Consider the following 21,577-nt stretch of genomic DNA (forward strand, 5'->3'; position numbering starts at 1 on the left):
TGTGTCTGTTTTTCAGAAATGTATAGCCTTCTGGGATCACGCCTGGGTTACAGACATGGGTTTCATACCTGTTTTCACCACAAACTGCAAATAGTTTGAAGCCAGAAATATTATGGGAAAATGGACTACCTCTTAGAAAAATGCAAAAATTGTGGTGGTATTTTTAAACAAATCTACTTATCCTGGAAAACTGTGAAGATGGTGATCCTAGGACAACAACATTTTCGTTGATAAGATTGTTAGAAAAACAAAAACATTCCTTTACTTGCACAAAACTTTCCTACCCCCCACCCCCTTAAAATTGTCCTATTTATGCTATATTCTAAGTTAGCTCCAGAGGTACCTATAAACCCTGGGTACCGTTAAAATCCCCGGGATGTTGGGGCTGAAAATGACACAAATGTGGGGCGGATACCTTTAGTGAAAAAAACAGTTATGACCGTTTAAACGTGAACTACTGTAAATAGCCAAACAAGGTTTAAGCACCAAATGTGGAAAGACTTTACAGCCAAGAGTGTGTTTGAGTTGGCGTTCTAGTTTTTCCATCAGTGGGCACATTGTATTTGAAGAACATTGTCCGGTGCTTCCGGGTCAGGCGTGTGTGTTTCCGGTTTAACAAGGCAGCGATGTGTGCAGAGCACTCCTTGTCTTGACCCAGCAGCTCGCTATGGCCTTCCGTTGGTTGTTGAGGGCTGGACTCTCTCCTCTTCTTCGTGGGTGCCCGCCATGCCCCCACGGAGTCTTGCTGAGTCACTCTCGGGGAAAGAAGCGGTGGCTGCGCCCTTATCTCTTGTACATGGCAAACAAGAGCAAGTTGGAGGTTCCCCCGCCACCAGTCCCTCGGTACGGGTGGGGAGGGTGTGAGGGGTGCGCTGCTACAGAAGGTAGAGGATTCAGATGTCGTATGGGTAACTGATGGGAATCAGTGGAGAACAGCAGTTGAACACCGGAGCATTCTAGCAAATCATGCGGTGACCCGTAAGAGGGATGCTGCGGGGTTAGCATACCTCGAAACAGGAAGTGGTGAATGGGCAGAGCATGGTGGGATATTAGGGTATAGATTTTGAAGATATATGGGACTCTATAAGAGGGGAGGAGTTAAAATGTCTGTATTCAAGGCAGGGTGTTTGAACGCTCGTAGGCGAATAAGTGGTGTATAATGTGATAAGGTGGGTTCAAGCGGAACGGTGGCCTGACTTGTTATTCTACTGAAGAACCCTTCACTCACAAGTGCAAGCCAGTATCTGATTTATCCAATGCACTTTCGGCCACTTTCTCTTGGTGTCCTCTTGAAAAGTATACACTGTTCTAAACTCCGTTAAGTAGTGATCCCATTGATCCACCAGTCAGTAGGGGTCAAAATACCTAATTATGAAGGTCTTTCGGTGCCTCATATGACATCTTTTTTTTCTTCTTCCATGCCCCCCCTTTTTACGCGAGCAGAGTGCACAAGAGTCTCGCATCTATTTTTGCTAAGCTCTACTCAGATGGAGCTAGCTGCAGGAGTTGATTAAATGAATAACGTCTTTGAAAGGCAGCAACATTGATTAGCAAACTAAGCAGTCGCTGCTGACATCTAATGTGACCTCCACGTCATGATGAGTTTGATTCCCACAAGGGCCGACCCAGACTTTCAGCATTCTGACGTCAATACTTTTAGTTCCATTGCACTGGCTAATAGGGACACCAGTTTACAGAGCTCGATATTTTACATAGCGCCGCATACAATACCGGGGTTCTCCACCAAGAAGTTAACAAATACATTGCGTCAAACACTGCATTTTTGAGCGCAGAGTCAGGAAAATGAATTAAATCTGGTATGATTCAAGTTACTCTAATTTTCGGGTTTGGAATGCCCCTTTTTTGTCAGTGTTGGGTACATTCACGTATTTGCTGTTCGCTTTTTAGGTGTTGTCATATTGTACTTTTTATAAACATTTATTTCCTTTTTGTGTTGTTTTATGTACATTCACATCGCGCCCCACGAGTGTTTCTTTTAGTGTTACGGCAGCTCGCGCTTGTAGAATAATCACACCTCGGCAGGTAAGTAGAGGAGATCCTTTATTTAAGAGCAGGCCTTCACACGTTCATCCTGGTCATAGGCTAACGGCCGTCTGCCAGCCGCTGCCTCCCACGTTCTCGAATTCCCCCCAACAAAATTCCACACTGTAATCACGTGGTGATGTTTGGCACGTGCTACGAACACCACAGCACACTTGTTAGCTGTACTGTCTGCATTTTGGTGGGAGAATATCAATGGTTGTGGTCCACCCACCATTTCAATAGAGACTGATATCATCTTATTGGAAAGTCAGGAAAAGTTTTTTTGGAGCCTAAAGATTGTTTGTGGTTCAGACTTCTTTTAAACCTTTGCATATGCCAACTGTACTAATAGCCAGTATGCGTGCTGTTTCTTCATCTCAATTGCCCCATTTGTTAATTTCTGTTACCTTTTGTCGTTTTGTCTATTTCTCATTCCATTGTGTTTCTTCCTTACCAACATCATACAGCTTCTATCACATTGAGCAGGATTTTATCTGTTCAGAGTTTGCTTTACTTCATCTAGAACTCACATCTTACCACCCTCTATTTTAGGCCCTTAATATCTATAGCACAATTGTATTATAATGTGTCTCTTCAATCTATAGTTTCAAATTGTCAGTGAATCTAACTACCAAGGTAGAATCGTTTTATGATCACCAGCTAGTTGCATCTTTGGTTATTCAGAATATTTAAAGCTGCATTATTAGCCCTGTATTTATTCCTGCAATAATGGTTAAATCATGCTTTAAAAATAATAGGTCGTGATCATTCTCTATTTGAGGTCCTTTCTACACGTTTACAAATGAGAACCAGTGCTTATCATCAGAGAAGTGCTTACCATTGAAAAATATATAATCTCAGTTTTTTTTAAACTGTATTGATCTATACATACACCAACTCCTATAAGGAGGCTTTTGGGCAATTGCAAATGCTGGAGAGCCAGAAAATATGCCTGTCTGTGGGAAATTTTGTTTGCCTTTCACCGAGGGCTAGAAATAAATATGGTTCATTGTAATCCCTTAGGATTTGACTTCGTTTTTAAAAAAAAAACTTTTTAATTTCTTATGTATTAGCTTGTAATCTGCCACTGGCATGTCCTAGATGTATTGACTCTAATGGATATAACTGATTTTATTTTTTATTTTATTGAATGTTTTGAATTCTGCTATATTATGGAATGCAGGGTTCGAAAAATCGACGCAACTGATTGCTATGGTGAGTCATTTTTTATGAGGTCGAGCTATTTTTAGAACCTACTCACCCCTTCTTGCGAGCGGACAAAGAACAGGTGTTTTGTTCAGACAGAAACTGAATTAGCAAGTAATATGCCTTTAAATCTTTTTCTTGTCACATTTGCTGTGTGTTTAGAGACAGAGGTCAAAAGTCAGTTTGTGTTCTCGCAAACACATACTTTTCCTTGTGACTGCAGAGGTCCAGGATTTTGTAAGGTGAACTGCCTGACCTGTGTGAAATGAAAGGCTGTGGATATCAGGTCTTTCCTAACACACAACATTTATATAACTAAGTCAACTTAACAAACATTTCAAACTATATTTCAGTAGCTATGAAATATCATTTTGTGTACTTGTGTGATGAAAAAAATATTTTAATAGGATAAAAAAAAAGTCAGAACACTTTACTTGGTGATGTGCAAATGATATTTTTTCTGAAACCTAATTTTCACAGATTGTTAATATACTATAGTTTTATCAGTAAAGCTGCAAGTTAGTGGGAAGGTTTTTGGACATTTCTTGGATATTTCCTGTCTGTAAATGACAGTTCGCTACCACATCACGCTTTAGTAATATACTTATTAAAAGTGAGTGTTTAAACATAAACTGAGAAACACTCCTGCTCTGATGGCAAAGCTATTAGAAAACTAAGGGGTAAGTCATGCATGGATCATGTGTACCCTATACGTGGGTAATATTTATTATACTTGGAGCAAACGTTTAGTGTATTTAATCAAACAAAAGAGGACTTTTTTTTACAACAGAAATGCTGAACTTGCATATTTGAAGGTGCATTCCTTTTAGAATTAAGAAAAAAGCGACTGTAAAATACAATGTTTGCATAGGATCACACGATTTGAGACTCTTTTCTGGGTCAAGTACGTTATAGTTAGGTTGAGTAGATTGTTCAAGCTACTCGACCTGCAGTTCTAGCAACATTTTAATGAATTTTCGAGGCCTAATGGAATGTTTTTATCATCTGTACTTTTATGGTTGTGTACAGCAGGATAAAGTTCCTGTGACTGACTGTCTGATCTATATAAATCCTGTTGTCGAATGTCAGATGTTTCCTGCCATTAAAGTCACATATCCCCCTCTCAAGTGACGGCATTGATAGCGTAATTGCTGTCATGGTTCAGGGGTGGCTTATTCTAACCTGGTAATACTTTTTCCTCCCTGCTAATGCCTTGATTGAGCTGGCCCTGTATTCAACAGCCCTCTGAACATAAACATTTGTGCAGAAGGTGTAACTTCCAGTGCGTAGACATTTTCCCTCCATTACACATCTGTAGTTAAAATCTGCCAATATGTACCTTTTAGTTCAAATAATAGCTACAGTTTGTGATTTTGTCTCTGCAAAGGTTGTATTTTTTATTATATATATTACTTATTTCAGAATCGGTGATAGCCAAGTGTTTGGTAACCTGGTTATGGTATCTTTAGTTAGATTCGAGGTGCAACCGCAATGGTTTTCGCATCTAAACTCAGTAGATGGTTTTGCTGACGACTCATGTTATTAGGTTGTTTCGTAATTCTGGCATCTCGTTTCCATCAATCACTTGAGATCTAAAAATCATTCAGACTTTCTTTTTGTAAGACCAAGTACTTCACATTTTCTCCTCTTGGATGTGGGCAGACTGTCAGTAATATTACCACCCACATCATTTTCACTCTGAATATTATTCAGCCTACACTTTTCTTGTTGCAGTTACTGCATTCTTTTTGGATTGTTTAAACCCTCCCATTTGACTTTGGAGTCCATTATGGCCAGTTACAGGTCATGCAGTTATGACTTCAGTGTTTTCCATCAGTAAGAGGTAAATTCAATGCTTTCATGGTTATTTAGGGTTTTCTTTGATGTTACTAGGGTTCGCTTTAAATTCTTCTTTTTTTTTTTTTTTTGAAATGCTATTTTAAGGGACTCTGCCATAGTCTTTAGCATTCGCTACTATTTAACTATGATTTTTATGTATTTCTTTGTTGTTCAATGAAATTTTGTTAAGACATTCTGAAGGTGTATTCCCTGGTTTGGGTGTAGGACTGAGGAGTGCTTCTATTGGTTTGTACTATCTTGGTTTAAGAGCGCTTTTTAATATTTTTGTGCTTTAGTCTGAGAGAGCCATTGAAACATTAATTTATGGAGGTGCTAAAGTTGCCTAACAATTCTGCTGAGGTGGACTCTAAAAAGACAAAATATGGGGATACACTATTGTCTAAAGTACATCTTGCCCATTACGGTATATCATAACATATTTAAAACGCCAAAAGATTACAAGAAAGCAAACTCAAATGGGCCATGATTACCTCTATTCACACAAGCTTATAAAAATGTTTATTTTGTGTCAGTGGTATTCAGCACTGATTTTTTTCCCCCACTTATCCACAAGCATTAATTTGTTTAAGGTGACTGGGTACTTGATCGGAAACACAAATTTCACCATACTCGATGTTTTTCATGAATTTTCTTTGTCTATTCTTGTACATAAAGGAAGAGAAACAATATCAAAACAAATGTATTAGTTGTGTAGTGAGCAACTTGATATTTTAATTAGACATCCTAATAAAAATGGAGACGCTAAGACTTGTTTTTGCACATTATTCTAGCTAATGCTTTTCAGGACCGATTGGGGGTTCCTATAACTTAATGTTAACATTTTACCACCTTTGTTTGAACATGGCTAAACCTCTTTATCTTTACCTTATTAAAATGCAGACACTGATAGTCAGGCCTCCTGTAAAATACATATTAAAGTGCCATTTATAATTGGTTTAAAGTTATGCTTTATGACTCTCTGCACCTCTCCTCAGTGTGCAATCAGAGCGCTATGGACCCACTGTAGACAATCCAAAAGGGCCTGTGTAGAAATATAACTACTGAAAGAGTCGGGTAGTTCCTTTCTACGGCTATGAAAGGGCACTATGAGGCTCTTGATGAGGGCCGACATATTCTTTATTGGGTTGCAGCACTGCACGCCCCTCTCTTCAGCTCTGAACCTTATGTACTGCTACATTCTCAATTGACAGTGGGTGTATCTATCCATGTATCTGAATAATTGTAAGTAGTAAAATAGAAATCTATATTTTTACAAGTTGCTCTTTATTTGCATTTTATAATTTAGATTGTATGTCTTTTATATTAAGAAAGAATACTATCTGTTCTTACAGCAATATGATTTTGCTAAAGTACACCATTTTTTTAAACACTTACTTACAGCTGAATGTGTGTGTTCCCCTCTGTGGAAGTCATGTGTAATAGTTCCTTCATTCTCATATTCACTGTGCAGTCAAAACATAAAGGTAGCGAGAAAAGAATAGGAAAGTAAAATGGAAACATCTACCTGGTTGTCACTTTTTAACCACACATCTTCCTCCACATTTTAAACTGCTACCCATGCATTACAGTGGGTATATATATAACTGTCAGACCACATGTAGCTCTTATCACCCATAATTTATAGTTTTATATCACTGGTGAATAAAGTAGTTCATCATAATGAGAAAACCTCTGCCCGCATCTACTCGTCATTCACTTCCAGTCTTCCTTAGTTCAAGGTGGCCTCGTGTTTCCATCTCCAGCATAGGATTGTTCCAGGCCACACCTCCTGGTGACCCCCCCCCCCCCCCTTTCTCTTCTGCAAGGCTGCAAGTATGTCAGCCTTAGTAGTGGCTCACTTTGAGTACCCTGAGCCAGGCTTCTACCTTTGGTACCCCAGCTGATTTCTACAACATGGCCATGCGGCCAATAATCAGAACCAGTGGCAGTTCTAAACCTGGGTAAATATTTGGTCTTTCTATACCAGGCTAGTGCCTTCAGAGCCTCCACCAAAACTGTATTGTTATGGGCAACACCACATATGATATCCACCTACCCCTGGTGACATTGGGGGCTCCTAGTACTGGCTATCTCAAGAATATGTGCAGTGTGTTTAGGGGTGAGGTATGTCTGGTATAGAATGTTAAATTGTGTATATTTAAATTTTGGGTTTGGAGCGACCTGTGCAAATTTCTGACTAAGGGACTGTCTGGTCTGTAATATCTTGCCATATATGTTGCAGCTATTTGTCCCGCTAAGTCAGTTGGCCAGTGACATGTAGTATCAATGATAAAATGTATTGTCCGGTCACTTTTTGTTGTTGCCAAGGGTAAGCATAAACTTGAGGATGTATTATGATTGTTTCAACTTTGTTTGACCAGGTGTGATGCAGCATGCATACCAGTGCATTATATATGAGGAACTGGCCAGGCCCCAAGTCATATTTGTCTTGGATGTCTTGTAACGTGCCATCCCATGTATGCAGAGGTCACTCATGGTTCGTATCCCAGCTTCCACTCAGTCTGTTGCCATGTGTATTGGTGATTGACCTGAATGCGGGTATAGACCACGGAGTGTTGTCTAGAGTGTAAGTGTACATGTGCCCCCTCGGCTGGACAGAACACCGCCAGCAGATCTTGGCAGTCTCTACCAATCTGTGTTCTTTGCCGTCCCAACCCTGGAGTCATCAGACACTTTAGTGCCTTGGTCCCATGCCACTCCTCCACAGTCCGTGCTTGCTTGGAGTGCGGCGTACTGCTCAACTATTTTGTCACCCAGTGCAGTTGGGCCGTCACATAATACAGATCATAGTTTGGTGCGCCCAACCCGCAACCCCACCCACCCCCCAGTTGGATTCTGTAACTTATGTATTGCTACCCTTTTCCTACCTGACCTCGATATCAGATGTGGCAAATTCACTTTGAACTCTTTGAACAACCACTTCGGCAGTTTTACGGGCAATGCTGAGAAAAAGAATAACAGTCAGTTCATTCTTTATTTGCTGCATTTCTGCAGCATAGAAGCACAAATACAAATACATCAGCAATCAACAGAGCTAATTTATAGTAAAAAGAATAAAAGTTGATAACAATTATTAATAAAAAATTAATAAAAAACATTCATACAGTAGGGAGAGAAAACCATGCCTACGCTTGCGTTACTCTCGCTACCTACCCCCTATGCACCAAATCTTAGTCTAAGAAATTTTCATAAAGATAAAAAGAAACCAGCCATCATGAAAATACACCTAAAAGTACCATATAGAGTGTGCATTCTTAATAACTGGCCAAACAACTACCTGCAATCCTTCTTAGTTTCAGTACTTGCCAAATTAAGTTTGGCACCGAGTTGCACACCAGAGGACACTGCAATTGCTGGGGAAATAAAAGCGCTGGTTTACATTGACAAAAGTTAAATAGTTTAAAGATTTTTTCTGGGTGTTAAGTAGAATCGGCAAAAGAACAAAATGTGCAGGTTTCACTGAACAGATTTACCATCACGGGGACAGAGGGCCAGCTCTGAAAAGAAGTGGCAGTTCGATGGATATCTCCACATAATCAGAAGATAATTAAAACAAAATCTTGTAAGCATAAAACGATGTTGAGGATTTCGAATCATGGCTAGATACAGTTGGATTTCTCCCTGTGGGAATAACTGTTTGTAACTAGTCCCTATGGTTTTGTTATAGTCGGCAGCTTCTCAGTAAGCCAGAGTTCTCCCACGAACTTCTCTAGTAGCCTCACTGCTACAGGACCTGGGTCAAGTAAATAACTCAGGTAGCTCAATGTCTTCTAGAGTTCCTTCGCATACTCTAGCCAGGGGATCTCAAGAGCTGTGGAACATTTTAAACAGTCCTCAATGACCATCTGATTTAGCGGGCAGATTCCCTGGCCCAAATAGATCGCCAGAGCGAAAGCAGTGCCAGTTTAATCTTGTCTTCAATGTAGGGCATGCCTAGCTTCCCATGGCACATGGAGGTGGGCCATCCTCCTGGGATGGCTAACACCCTTTTGAAAAAGGCATTTTCCATGTGCTGAATCCCAAGAGTATCCACCACACCTCATATGCCGGCCCCATTGATAGCAGTAGACACCGATTTTACCAATAGAAGCCACCAATGGCTCCTTCACAGGTTTGACGCCCAGTTTTTCTTTTATAGAAATTCTGTAGCCCTACTATGGTATTTTCAAGCATAGCAAGCCTGTTAGACACCATTGGCTTCCATGTGCATTTAGTTAAAATAGGACACCAAGATACGAAAAGGCCGCTGTCTCCACAACTCTGATATTATTAATGTGAAATAATGGAATTTTCTTAGGTCGCTTCCCACACCTCATAATAAATGTTTTACTTTCATTGACCTGTAAATTGAGGCTGGTGTAATCATGCATTAACCCCTTAAAGCTCTCCCCGTTCTTGCAACAAAAAATGCATCATCGGCGTGGTGCAAAAGCGGGAGGGGACGGGTTCTCACATAAGGGCTATATGCAGGCATTATCAGTTTAGAGGTTCACAGTCTGCCACTGGTAGCTCCTTCGGATGCCCCAGCCTCCTATTCCTTTGCTCTGCAGGTGACAAGCCAGCGAGTTCATGGGATAGTGAAAACGAGCATAGAGACTTTTTGATTAACATCTAATTAACAGTACTGGAAGTGCTACAGCAGTCAGTCCAGTTCACTGTTCTTACAATTTCAGAACAAAGCCGCAGTCCCCAACTTTTTTGATCAAGCGGAATCATTCGTTAATTGGAAATTCGCAGGCACTAATTTACCACTCCCAGTTGGCAGTTGTGGACTCCATGATTATATCTATTCCTCCCCAGCCAAGGTATTTCCAGTTTCTCTTCTCATCAACTCCCTCTGCTCTTGTGACAACATGACATATTGCTGTCTTACGACAAATTACCTGGGTCTGTTGGTTAGTGTGGGGGGGGGGGGCGGGGGTGATATTGATTCCTTTTTGGTTGACACTATCTTGTTTACTGGATTCACACCTTGGTGATTGTTTATTTTAAAACAGCTTTTAAGACTGCTCTCAAGTCAATCACTAAAAGAGTTCCTGCTGATGGAGAGTCAGACAAATTCTTCTCAAACATGCTGTGGAATGAAACAAGTTGAAAAATATGTTAACTTTCAGAAAAGGGATTAATAGCTTTCTGGCAACCTTAGTATAGATCAAAACCCCAAATAAAGGAACAATAGAAACATCCTAAGAACTCAAGCAAAGGTGATGTTGGAACATACCTGTTCAGATGTGTTTCCTCTTATGAAGAGAAGCCCTATTTCATTATGCAGTGACTTTGTGGAAAAAAGAATGTTAGTCATGATCTGAATAAAATACGAAATCAATGAGTTGAACTTCAGCACAGTGTTCCATTATAATCTTTCCTGCATGAAAGATGGAGCTGTTGCTGACAGTTGGGACTAAGCTAAACTTTCTTTACTTGTTTTAGTACAATTAGAATATGAATCTGCTCTGAGATTTTACTTTGACTACTTTTGTTTATGCCCATCTGTCATTTGATCAATTCTATGAGGCAGTTGCAAGACTGACAGGTTTGATGACATATAGCCGTCCTGCCACATTAGTTTGAAGGCAAGTGAATTTACATGTATTTAATCTCTTTGTAATTTGACAAACTTCTGCTTGTTAATGGAAACAAAAGACCCTGACTTGGAGTACTTGATGTTTTGTTTTGTCTTCAGGCATTGAAGAAAGCATGTTCAGGTGTTACCATATACTTAAGTTTGTCCTACTGTTCCTGTCTAAATGTTTTTTTTTTGTCCTGTTTAGTTCAGAGAAGCCAAACTTTGACTATCATGCTGAAATAATTGCGTTTGGGCACCGACTGCATGAAAACTTCTCCCTCAACCTTCTCAAAAGAGCCTTTGTGAATTCCTGCTATGTCAAGCAAGAAGAGGCCAGGAGACGTGACCTTGGTGTGGACAAAGAAGTAGTTGCCCTAAACCTTCATGACAACCAAGAACTGTCTGAGCATGGGCTCTCCTTCACTCATTCTTATCTAAAAGCATGCTTCGAAGAAGCCTATTCAAAGATGCCTCAGGCAGGGATTGAAGCAATTTTACATTTTCTCACTGGTGAACATGTTGTGTGTCGTGTTGCATCCAACTTAGGAATTGAAGACTTGACTCTGAGCTCAGAGTTTCCTGTTCCACAGAACGTACTTCAACAGACCTTCTTTGCTGTGATAGGAGTTTTGCTCCAGAGCAGTGGGCCTCAGAAAACTGGAATTTTCATAAGGGTACGTTTTTCATTCTGTTCTATGTTTCCTTTGTCCGCTGTATAAAAGTCCATATACCACACGGTTTGAACTAGCATCAGTTGTAGACCTTTGGTTATATGGTGGTGTTTGCAGTTCTATCTTGATGCAGTAGCATGCCAGTGATGGGAAAGAAAGAGTGGCAAACGTTTGACTTTGTGTCATTTTTTAGGTAAGTAGGCCTTGTTGTCAGTTGGGTTATTAGGGCAAGTTTAGTTTTAACCACAGATTTTGTAGCAATGAGTCTTACTAGAGTCTGACTGGAATTAGTGCATGAGACTGTAGTGAGTGTTTGGATTGGAAGGTTACAGAGCTCTGGAATCATTTGGTTAATTTTAGAGGCCCTGTTAATGAGCTGATTAATATTATCTCAGTGAGTAGAATGCTCTTTGCAGTGCTTAATAGTACAGTATTGTTACTGTTGGGTAGTGTTTGACTGTGCAATTGTTTGAAAGTCTGTTGTGGAGAAAATAAGAGAATTTGTTTGTAAATGGAGGTGTAAACTTTAAGGCTTCACAGTGTGTGGATTTTTTTTGTTAATTTTAGATAGGACATTTTAATGGGAGTATCTCAAATGTTTGAAAATTGGGCACAATTTGAGCGCACAGGTCTTGTATCACTCAGAAGATTAATAAGATGTAATATGATAAAAAAAAAAACAACAACTTTTAAGCAGTAAAGAATGATGCATTGTGAAGGGAGGTGGGTTAAAAGTTCCTCACACAAGCCCCACATCACCTACTAGTTTGTGTTTGGCATGTTTTGCTGCATGTGGGGAAGATATTTGGAAAGCTGTTAAATCGTATTTTTTCATGGTTCGAATGAAAGAACAATTTCATATTGCCAAGTTAATTGTAAGGCTGTGCCACTGAGCAATGTTGTTTATGTGAAAGAATGAGAAGTGAGGCAACAATGATATCACAGTGGCACATCTACACTAGTTGGAGTAGTAGCAACGTGATGGTCCTCAAAAAAACAGTACAACACACCTGTTGCCAAGATGCGTATGTATCGATCAGAGTGAACTCTGCCCAAATTCATATGAAAAGAAGAAGTAGCAGAGCAAATATGTTTTTTCTAAAAATAAGGTCCAGGAATATAAGCGTACTATCCTTATAAAGTATGTTGCATTCATGAGAAATACAAAAGTTGATATAGTACAACAAAAATATTTAGAAAATATTTGTTTGAAATGAAGGTTGTGAATTGTTACTTAGCGAAACATTCTCTTACATATAAGTAATAAATATGTGCAATGTGTACAGCAGCACAAAATTATGAATATGTTGATCGAAAGAGGACTGCAGGCGACACGTATTTCGTCCCTTCCAGGGACTTTTTCAAGGCTGATAATAAAATTAAGATTAAAATATAGTATATTAAAAAATGATACCTTAACATTGCCATGAAGATAAACTTTGTAGTACAGAATGCTAAGTCCTAGGTTCCACTATCATAAAAAAATAAAATAAACTGAAAACACCAATGTGTATATCAATCCTAAGGGTGAGAAAAAAAAAATAGAAAATAAAAAATTAGGACAAGATACACATGGATGAGAACTCCCATGTGAGTGATATAAATGGTGATTATCACCACCTGAACCTGTTCAAACCAATTAATAATTCAGACCAGAAAAGGGAATAGAAAAATAGCAAAATAATAGGTTGTATAAAAATGACATTCAACCTCATGTCTGCGTAAAAAAACTATATACAAACTCCACAGGCCCAGGCATAGTGAGCATACAGCCCCAGGAGAAACGTGTGGGGTGCTGGTTCTCGAGTGTTAATTACCAAAAAGTAGCCTTTAGTCAGCAATAAAGGCGCAGCCTTTAGAAGGATAAGGACCCTGATAAGTCCATTTAGAATGCCTTTAGATAAAACATGAAATGTATATTAAGGATTGAAGTATATACGATTGTAATGCTATCTGTATTTAACCACTGATTCTATCTTGACCATTGACTCCCTTTTGTGCTTAGCTTAGCTTCAAATGCTGTCTTTGGGCAGGTATTTTTCCATGCTCAGCTTGTTTTCCACTTTGAACGTGATTTCACTCTTCTCACCAGAGAAGGGAACATATCATGGGGGATGCAACGGTAAGAGTGTACACGGATAAGAATGTTTGTAGCAGAGAAGGGTACAGCTCTGTTTTGGAAATGCACATTGGGATCTGGCCAAATCTTTTGTGTGTTTTTCAACACAGACCAAGTTCAGTCAGCGCTTGAATTTCACAACTTACTCAAAGGGAGAGGGACGGTGACCAGAGCCTTCCTCTTGGGCTTGCTTAAGTTATATAAGGAGGGGAAACATGGCACTGAGGCAGAAGAAATTAGGTTTTGAGGATGGACGCACTACTCGAAACAAATCAGTCCCACTGGGAAATATTTCACCTGTCTCAGTTGTCCAGGGTTCCACAGCTTGATTTTGGCAAGGAAAAGCATGATGTTAGATTTGACCCCCATAGTGATGCATTTTTATTTCTTAATTATCTAGCTTTGCTGAGGCATGGATATTTATATATTCACTGCATACATATTCATTTTCATATATTGCACTTTTTCTTCTTGTTATTATTCAACTGCTGTGATTATTTTAGTATCTGCACATGCTTTGCTGCTTTCAAGTTAAATGCTCACATTAATATTTATGTATGCCCTCGTTTGAGACCTGGGAAGTGCCTCAATAAATTCATCACTCAGACTAAAAGTGCTGGATTCTTTAGCCTCTTCCCTCTTAGTTTGAAGCTAAGCAGAACACTGATACAGAATATCCGTTGAGTAAAAGTCAGTCAAAATACTATAAAATCTATGGCCACTCCGTAAAAGTCGATATACTATCTAAGTAATGCACCTAAGGCACCTTCTTTGAAGTATATGTAAACCTTTCTAAAACATATAAACAACTATAACCGAAGTGTAATGAGCAAAATTACAGTACATAGAACAAGACGTGTGCCCACAGGCACTTTACCAGGCTTAAGCTATGTAAAAGGCAATAATCGCGTTCGCAATACAATGCCAGTGGAAATCAGCAGACAAATTTGCAAGCCCCGGTGACGATGTTAATAAAAATTTTGTCGCTACGATAGTTTTGCTTCACTAATGACCAAGCTGAAACACTCATGCACTGACAGAAATCTCTGGAATGCACTTCTTAGTCTACAGAAGACATTTATTATTTCACTTCGCAAGGTTCGTAAAGGAAGGTCAGCATGTTGAAAGAACACGTTTAAAAATGGACACAGCAATGAAATGAAAACGTACAAATGGTTCCCCATGGCAATATTCACATCAATTATATGTATCTGTGTGTGTATATATGTTCGATGGCATGTGTAGCTGCAGATTCACATGCTTTGCACATCCCGCCATCTAGTGTTGGGCTCGGAGTGTTACAAGTTGTTTTTCTTCGAAGAAGTCTTTTCGAGTCACGAGATCGAGGGACTCCTCCCCTTTCGGCTCCATTGCGCATGGGCGTCGACTCCATCTTAGATTGTTTTCTTTCCGCCATCGGGTTCGGACGTGTACCTCTTCGCTCCGTGTTTCGGTTCGGAAAGTTAGTGAAAATCTCGGAAAATTTGATGGTATTGTTTGCGTTCGGTATCGGGTTAGTTACAACAGATCGACACTGAATTTTGAAGAGCTCCGGTGGCCCTTTGGGGTTTTCGATTCCCCGGCGGGGCCTGGTCGGGCCGACCACGTGCGTCTTCAAGGCTAATGGAACGGACCCCATTCCGCTTCTGCCCGAATGTCACAACAAGTATCCTTATACAGATCAGCATCTGGTCTGTAATTTGTGTTTGTCTCCAGAACACAAGGAGGATACCTGTGAGGCCTGTCGAGCGTTTCGGTCCAGGAAGACCTTAAGGGACCGAAGAGCAAGAAGACTACAAATGGCATCGGTGCCGACAGGACAAAAGCACGTCACGGAAGAAGAAGAAACCTTCTCCATCGAGGATTCGGACTCTGAAGAGGTCGATCCTGAACAGACGCCGAAAACCGCGAGTAAGACGTCGATACACAAAACTCACGCAAAGACCACTAAAGCCCAGGGGACGCCACCTCCGGCAGGCCATGGCTTAACCCGAAAAATAGGTGACCGAGCATCGGCACCTAAAAAGGGCATGCATGTGTCGAAGTCATCCGACTCCGGTCGAGATACCGGCACAGAGCAGACTCGACCCCGCAACACCGGGTCAAAGCAATCCCGGCACCGAAACAAGTCAGCACCGAGAGATCAGTATGCCGAAGAGCAAAAAAGTGTCGTCTGAACCAAAAAAAGCAGCCGAAAAGGTTTCAGTACCGAAACATCCGGTCTCGGAACCGAAAACAAGTTGCTACACAGAGGAACAAGGCCTGTCCTCATAAATGCAAACACATAGATTTGGTCAGGAGCTAGAGACAGTGGAGCCAGATTACACTCAAAGAAGGCTCCACATTCAAAAGGAGACAGGGAAGACCAGTACTCTCCCTCCGATACGATTGAAACAGAAATTTGCCTTCCAAGAGAAAGACAAGCAGCCACAGGCAAAGGTGGCAAGACAAGTAACCCCGCCACCATCTCCACAGCGCTCTCCACAACCATCACCGGTAGCCACTCCGCCAACTCATACTGGGATGAGTCAGGATGATCCCGACGCGTGGGATCTTTATGATGCGCCAGTGTCAGATCACAGTCCTGACTGTTATCCAGCTAGACCGTCACCACCCGAGGACAGTACCGCCTACACACAGGTGGTGTCAAGAGCAGCGGCGTTTCATAATGTCACCCTGCATGCAGAGCCATATGAAGACGACTTTCTATTTAACACACTGTCGTCCACACATAGCCAGTACCAGAGCCTCCCCATGCTACCTGGAATGCTAAAAGACTCCAAACAAGTGTTTGAGGTGCCTGGGAAAGGCAGGGCCATTACTCCAAGGGTGGAGAAAAAATATAAACCGCCACCAACAGACCCTGTGTACATCACACAGCAGTTAAAACCAGACTCAGTTGTAGTAGGGGCAGCTCGCAAGAGGGCAAACTCACACACCTCAGGAGATGCACCACCTCCAGACAAAGAGAGTCGTAAGTTCGACGCGGCAGGGAAAAGAGTGGCGGCACAAGCAGCCAACCAGTGGCGCATTGCCAACTCACAGGCCTTGTTGGCGACATATGATGGGGCTTGTTGGGACGAAATGCAACATTTTATAGAACATTTGCCCAAGGAGTTCCAAAAGAGAGCACAACAAGTGGTGGAGGAAGGACAGAGTATCTCGAACAATCAGATACGGTCAGCAATGGATGCAGCAGAGACAGCTGCTAGGACTGTAAATACAGCAGTGACAATACGGAGACATGCATGGCTGCGTACATCAGGATTCAAGCCGGAAATACAACAAGCCGTGCTGAATATGCCATTTAACGGACAGCAGTTGTTTGGGCCGGAGGTGGACACTGCTATCGAAAAACTTAAAAAGGACACGGATACGGCCAAAGCCATGGGTGCATTCTACTCCCCACAGAGCAGAGGCACTTTTCGGAAATCACAGTTTCGAGGGGGGTTTCGAGGACAAAGCACAGAACCCACAACCTCACAAACAAGACCCACTTATCATCGCCAGTACCAGCGGGGAAGTTTTCGGGGACAATATAGAGGGGGATAGTTCCCAAAAAGTAGAGGGAAGTTCCAAAGTTCCAAAACTCCACAAAATAAACAGTGACTTCGGTGTTACAAATCCCCAACACATAACACCAGTGGGGGGGAGACTAACCAAGTTCTACAAAAACTGGGAGGAAATAACAACAGACACGTGGGTCCTAGCCATTATCCAGCATGGTTATTGCATAGAATTTCTAGAATTCCCTCCAAATGTCCCACCGAAAACACAACATGTCAAAACAACCCATGGATCTTCTACAACTGGAGGTCCAAGCCTTGTTGCAAAAAGATGCAATAGAGCTGGTACCAATTCATCAGAGAGGAACAGGAGTTTACTCACTGTACTTTCTCATACCCAAAAAAGACAAAACTCTAAGACCTATATTAGATCTCAGAACATTAAATATCTACATCAAATCAGATCACTTTCACATGGTGACACTGCAGGACTTAATCCCATTGCTCAAACAACAAGACTACATGACAACACTAGACCTAAAGGATGCATACTTCCATATACCGATACATCCTTCACACAGAAAGTACTTAAGGTTTGTATTCCAAGGGGTACATACCAATTCAAAGTGTTGCCATTCGGGATAACAACTGCGCCAAGAGTTTTTACAAAATGCCTGGCAGTAGTGGCTGCTCATATCAGAAGACAGCAAATACATGTGTTCCCGTACCTATACGATTGGTTAATCAAAACCAACACGCAGGAACAGTGTTCACAACACACAAAGTATGTCATAGAAACCCTTCACAAACTAGGTTTCTCACTCAACTACAACAAGTCATACCTTCAGCCGTGTCAAATACAACAATACTTAGGAGCGACAATCAACACAACAAAAGGGATTGCCACTCCAAGTCCACAAAGGGTACAGCCATTTCACAATGTAATACCGGCCATGCACCCAAAACAAAAGATACAAGTCAAGATGGTGATGAAACTACTAGGCATGATGTCCTCATGCATAGCCATTGTCCCAAACGCAAGATTGCACATGCGGCCCTTACAACAGTGCCTAGCATCACAATGGTCACAGGCACAGGGTCAACTTCAAGATCTAGTGTTGATAGACCGCCAAACATACACCTCGCTTCAATGGTGGAACACTATAAATTTAAACAAATGGCGCCCTTTTCAAGACCCAGTGCCTCAATACGTAATAACAACGGATGCCTCCATGGTAGGGTGGGGAGCACACCTCAACCAACACAGCATCCAAGGACAATGGGACACTCAGCAGAGACAGTTTCACATAAATCACTTAGAACTACTTGCAGTATTTCTAGCGCTGAAAGCATTTCAACCTATAATAACCCACAAACACATACTTGTCAAAACAGACAACATGACAACGATGTATTATCTGAACAAACAGGGAGGAACATACTCAACACAGTTGTGTCTCCTGGCACAGAAAATATGACATTGGGCGAATCACAACCACATTCGCCTAATAGCGCAGTTCATTCCAGGAATTCAGAACCAGTTAGCAGACAATCTCTTTCGGGATCACCAACAGATCCACGAATGGGAAATTCACCCCCAAATACTAAACACTTACTTCCAAAGATGGGGAACACCACAAATAAACCTATTTGCAACAAAAGAAAACGCAAAATGCCAAAACTTCGCATCCAGGTACCCACAGGCTCAGTCTCAGGGCAATGTGTTATGGATGAGTTGGTCAGGGATATTTGCATACGCTTTTCCCCCTCTCCCACTCCTTCCATATCTGGTAAACAAATTGAGTCAAAACAAACTCAAACTCATACTAATAGCACCAACTTGGGCAGGACAACCTTGGTACACAACACTACTAGACCTCTCAGTAGTGCCTCATGTCAAGCTACCAAACAGACCAGATCTGTTAACTCAACCCAAACAACAGATCAGACACCCAAATCCAGCATCGCTGAATCTAGCAATTTGGCTCCTAAAGTCTTAGAATTCGGACATCTAGACCTTACACTGCCGTAATAATCAAATTCAACCCTTACACGCATCTGCTAAATACATCGTCAGCTACCTACTGCACTTACAAAAGTCAAAGCTAGCTTTTTCATCCATTAAAATGCATCTCACCGCAATTTCAGCTTATCTGCAAATTACGCACTCAACTTCACTATTTAGGATCCCAGTCATTAAAGCTTTTATGGAGGGCCTGAAAAGAATTATCCCACCAAGAACACCACCAGTTCCTTCGTGGAACCTCAACATTGTCTTAACACGGCTCATGGGTCCACCGTTTGAACCCATGCACTCATGTGAGATACAACACTTAACGTGGAAAGTAGCATTTCTAATTGCCATCACATCTCTAAGAAGAGTAAGTGAAATACAAGCATTTACCATACAAGAACCCTTTATTCAGATACACAAGCATAAAGTAGTTTTACGAACAAATCCTAAGTTCTTACCAAAAGTCATATCACCGTTCCACTTAAATCAAACAGTAGAACTTCCAGTGTTCTTTCCAGAACCAGATTCTGTGGCTGAAAGAGCACTACATACATTAGACATCAAAAGAGCATTAATGTACTACATTGATAGAACAAAGGAAATTCGAAAAACAAATCAATTGTTTGTTGTTTTCCAAAAACCTCATACAGGGAATCCAATATCCAAACAAGGCATTGCCAGATGGATTGTTAAATGCATTCAAGCCTGTTATCTCAAAGCAAAAAGAGAACTGCCTATAACACCAAAGGCACACTCAACTAGAAAGAAAGGTGCTACCATGGCCTTTCTAGGAAACATTCCAATGACTGAAATATGTAAGGCAGCCACATGGTCTACCCCTCATATGTTTACCAAGCATTACTGCGTGGATGTGTTAACACCACAGCAAGCCACAGTAGGACAAGCAGTACTACTAACTTTGTTTCAAACAACTTCAACTCCTACAGGCTGAGCCACCGCTTTTGGGGAGATAACTGCTTACTAGTCTATGCAAAGCATGTGTATCTGCAGCTACACATGCCATCGAATGGAAAATTTCACTTACCCAGTGTACATCTGTTCGTGGCATGAGACGCTGCAGATTCACATGTGCCCTCCCGCCTCCCCGGGAGCCTGTAGCTGTTTGGAAGTTGATCTTGAACATTTGTAAATTTGTAAATATATTGCTTTAAACCACATTATGTACATACATATTTACGCCATTGCATGGGCACTATTGCTATAATACACAACTCCTACCTCACCCTCTGTGGGGAAAACAATCTAAGATGGAGTCGACGCCCATGCACAATGGAGCCGAAAGGGGAGGAGTCCCTCAATCTCGTGACTCGAAAAGACTTCTTAGAAGAAAAACAACTTGTAACACTCCGAGCCCAACACTAGATGGCGGGATGTGCAAAGCATGTTAATCTGCAGCGTCTCATGCCACGAACATATGTACAATGGGTAAGTGACATTTTCCATATATATATCTATCACAATGCAAAGCAGATAACATGAATTAAATTGTATGCATCACCATGAGGCAAGGGCACTTAGGCTTCATCTCCCTCCTATCAGCATCAGATCAGAATCGATCAAGGCGAGGTAGAGATCAGTTATCCTCACGGGAAGGATGAGACACCCCAGTGTCCTGGGCATGTCGGAGGTCTGAATCACTCTCCCCGGTCCATCTGGTCTCGGCCTCTTATACTTTGAACAATCAAGAGAGGAAAATTCTAGAACCTCCCTCTCACTGCAGAAGTTTATTATTAAAAAAAATGTGGATTACTTTAGGCCAGCTTTGAAAAGAACATGTCTGGACTTAGCCACAATCCCAAGGTGCCCTTGCAAAACAAGACCGTTCCCTGCCGTCCTAGTACATTCTTATCAGCTTAAGACCTTGGTGGGAAGGAACACTAAAAATAAAAACATGAGCACATTGCACAATGTGGAAAACTACTTGCAGCTTTTAATGTGGCGGTGGCTAATGCTAAAATAAAGTCAATAGGCAAAATGAAGCTGGTGGCCACTAATGTAACGGTGCACTGCTAGGCTAAGTGCAACATGGGGTCAGTGGTCAAAACACCAATATCATTACAATGATGTGTTAACTAACACAAATGCGGGCGCACCCATGATAATTCTTAAATATGTATGTAAACCTTCCCAAACATATAAACACTCTAATCCCCCCCCCCCCCCCCCCCAAAAAAAAAACCATGATGAACAATTTTCTGATTTGGAGAGTGGGACATGCACCCACAAAAGCCTCTACCAGGTCTATGTTGTGGGGAAGGGAATGTTATTTAAGCGAAATAACAATGCGAGCGAAAATCAGCAGGACTGTCATGCAAGTACTGGTAACGATGTAAATAGAGAAGTGGTCACTACGGTGTGCTAGATAACACAATGAAAACGCTCACACATGAGTCCAAACTTCCCTCTGAAGGCTTATAGAGCGCAAACCAATATTTAAAGAATGCCACAACTTCAGGATACCAAAAAGATCCCATTACTGTCAGTTATGAATTCATAAAGTGGCTACTTGTCGAGGCAAACCTGTCTTTCATATAACTTAGTAAAAAGAAAAGCCACCATTAACAATTTCAT

At 41.2% G+C, this 21,577-nt stretch overlaps 1 protein-coding gene across 1 annotated transcript in view; it reads left to right on the forward strand.

Moving 5' to 3' along the window:
* The first annotated feature begins 584 nt into the window (after window positions 1-584).
* MRPL44 (mitochondrial ribosomal protein L44) overlaps window positions 585-21,577 on the forward strand; it is a 74,278-nt gene continuing 53,285 nt past the window's right edge. The window contains exons 1-2 of the mRNA XM_069213737.1: window positions 585-843; window positions 10,881-11,349. Coding sequence (XP_069069838.1) covers window positions 668-843; window positions 10,881-11,349 — 645 coding nt within the window. The 5' untranslated portion in view covers window positions 585-667. The remainder of the gene's footprint in view (window positions 844-10,880; window positions 11,350-21,577) is intronic.

The sequence above is a fragment of the Pleurodeles waltl genome, chromosome 11 (genome assembly GCF_031143425.1).
Source record: "Pleurodeles waltl isolate 20211129_DDA chromosome 11, aPleWal1.hap1.20221129, whole genome shotgun sequence".
Lineage (NCBI taxonomy): Eukaryota > Metazoa > Chordata > Amphibia > Caudata > Salamandridae > Pleurodeles > Pleurodeles waltl.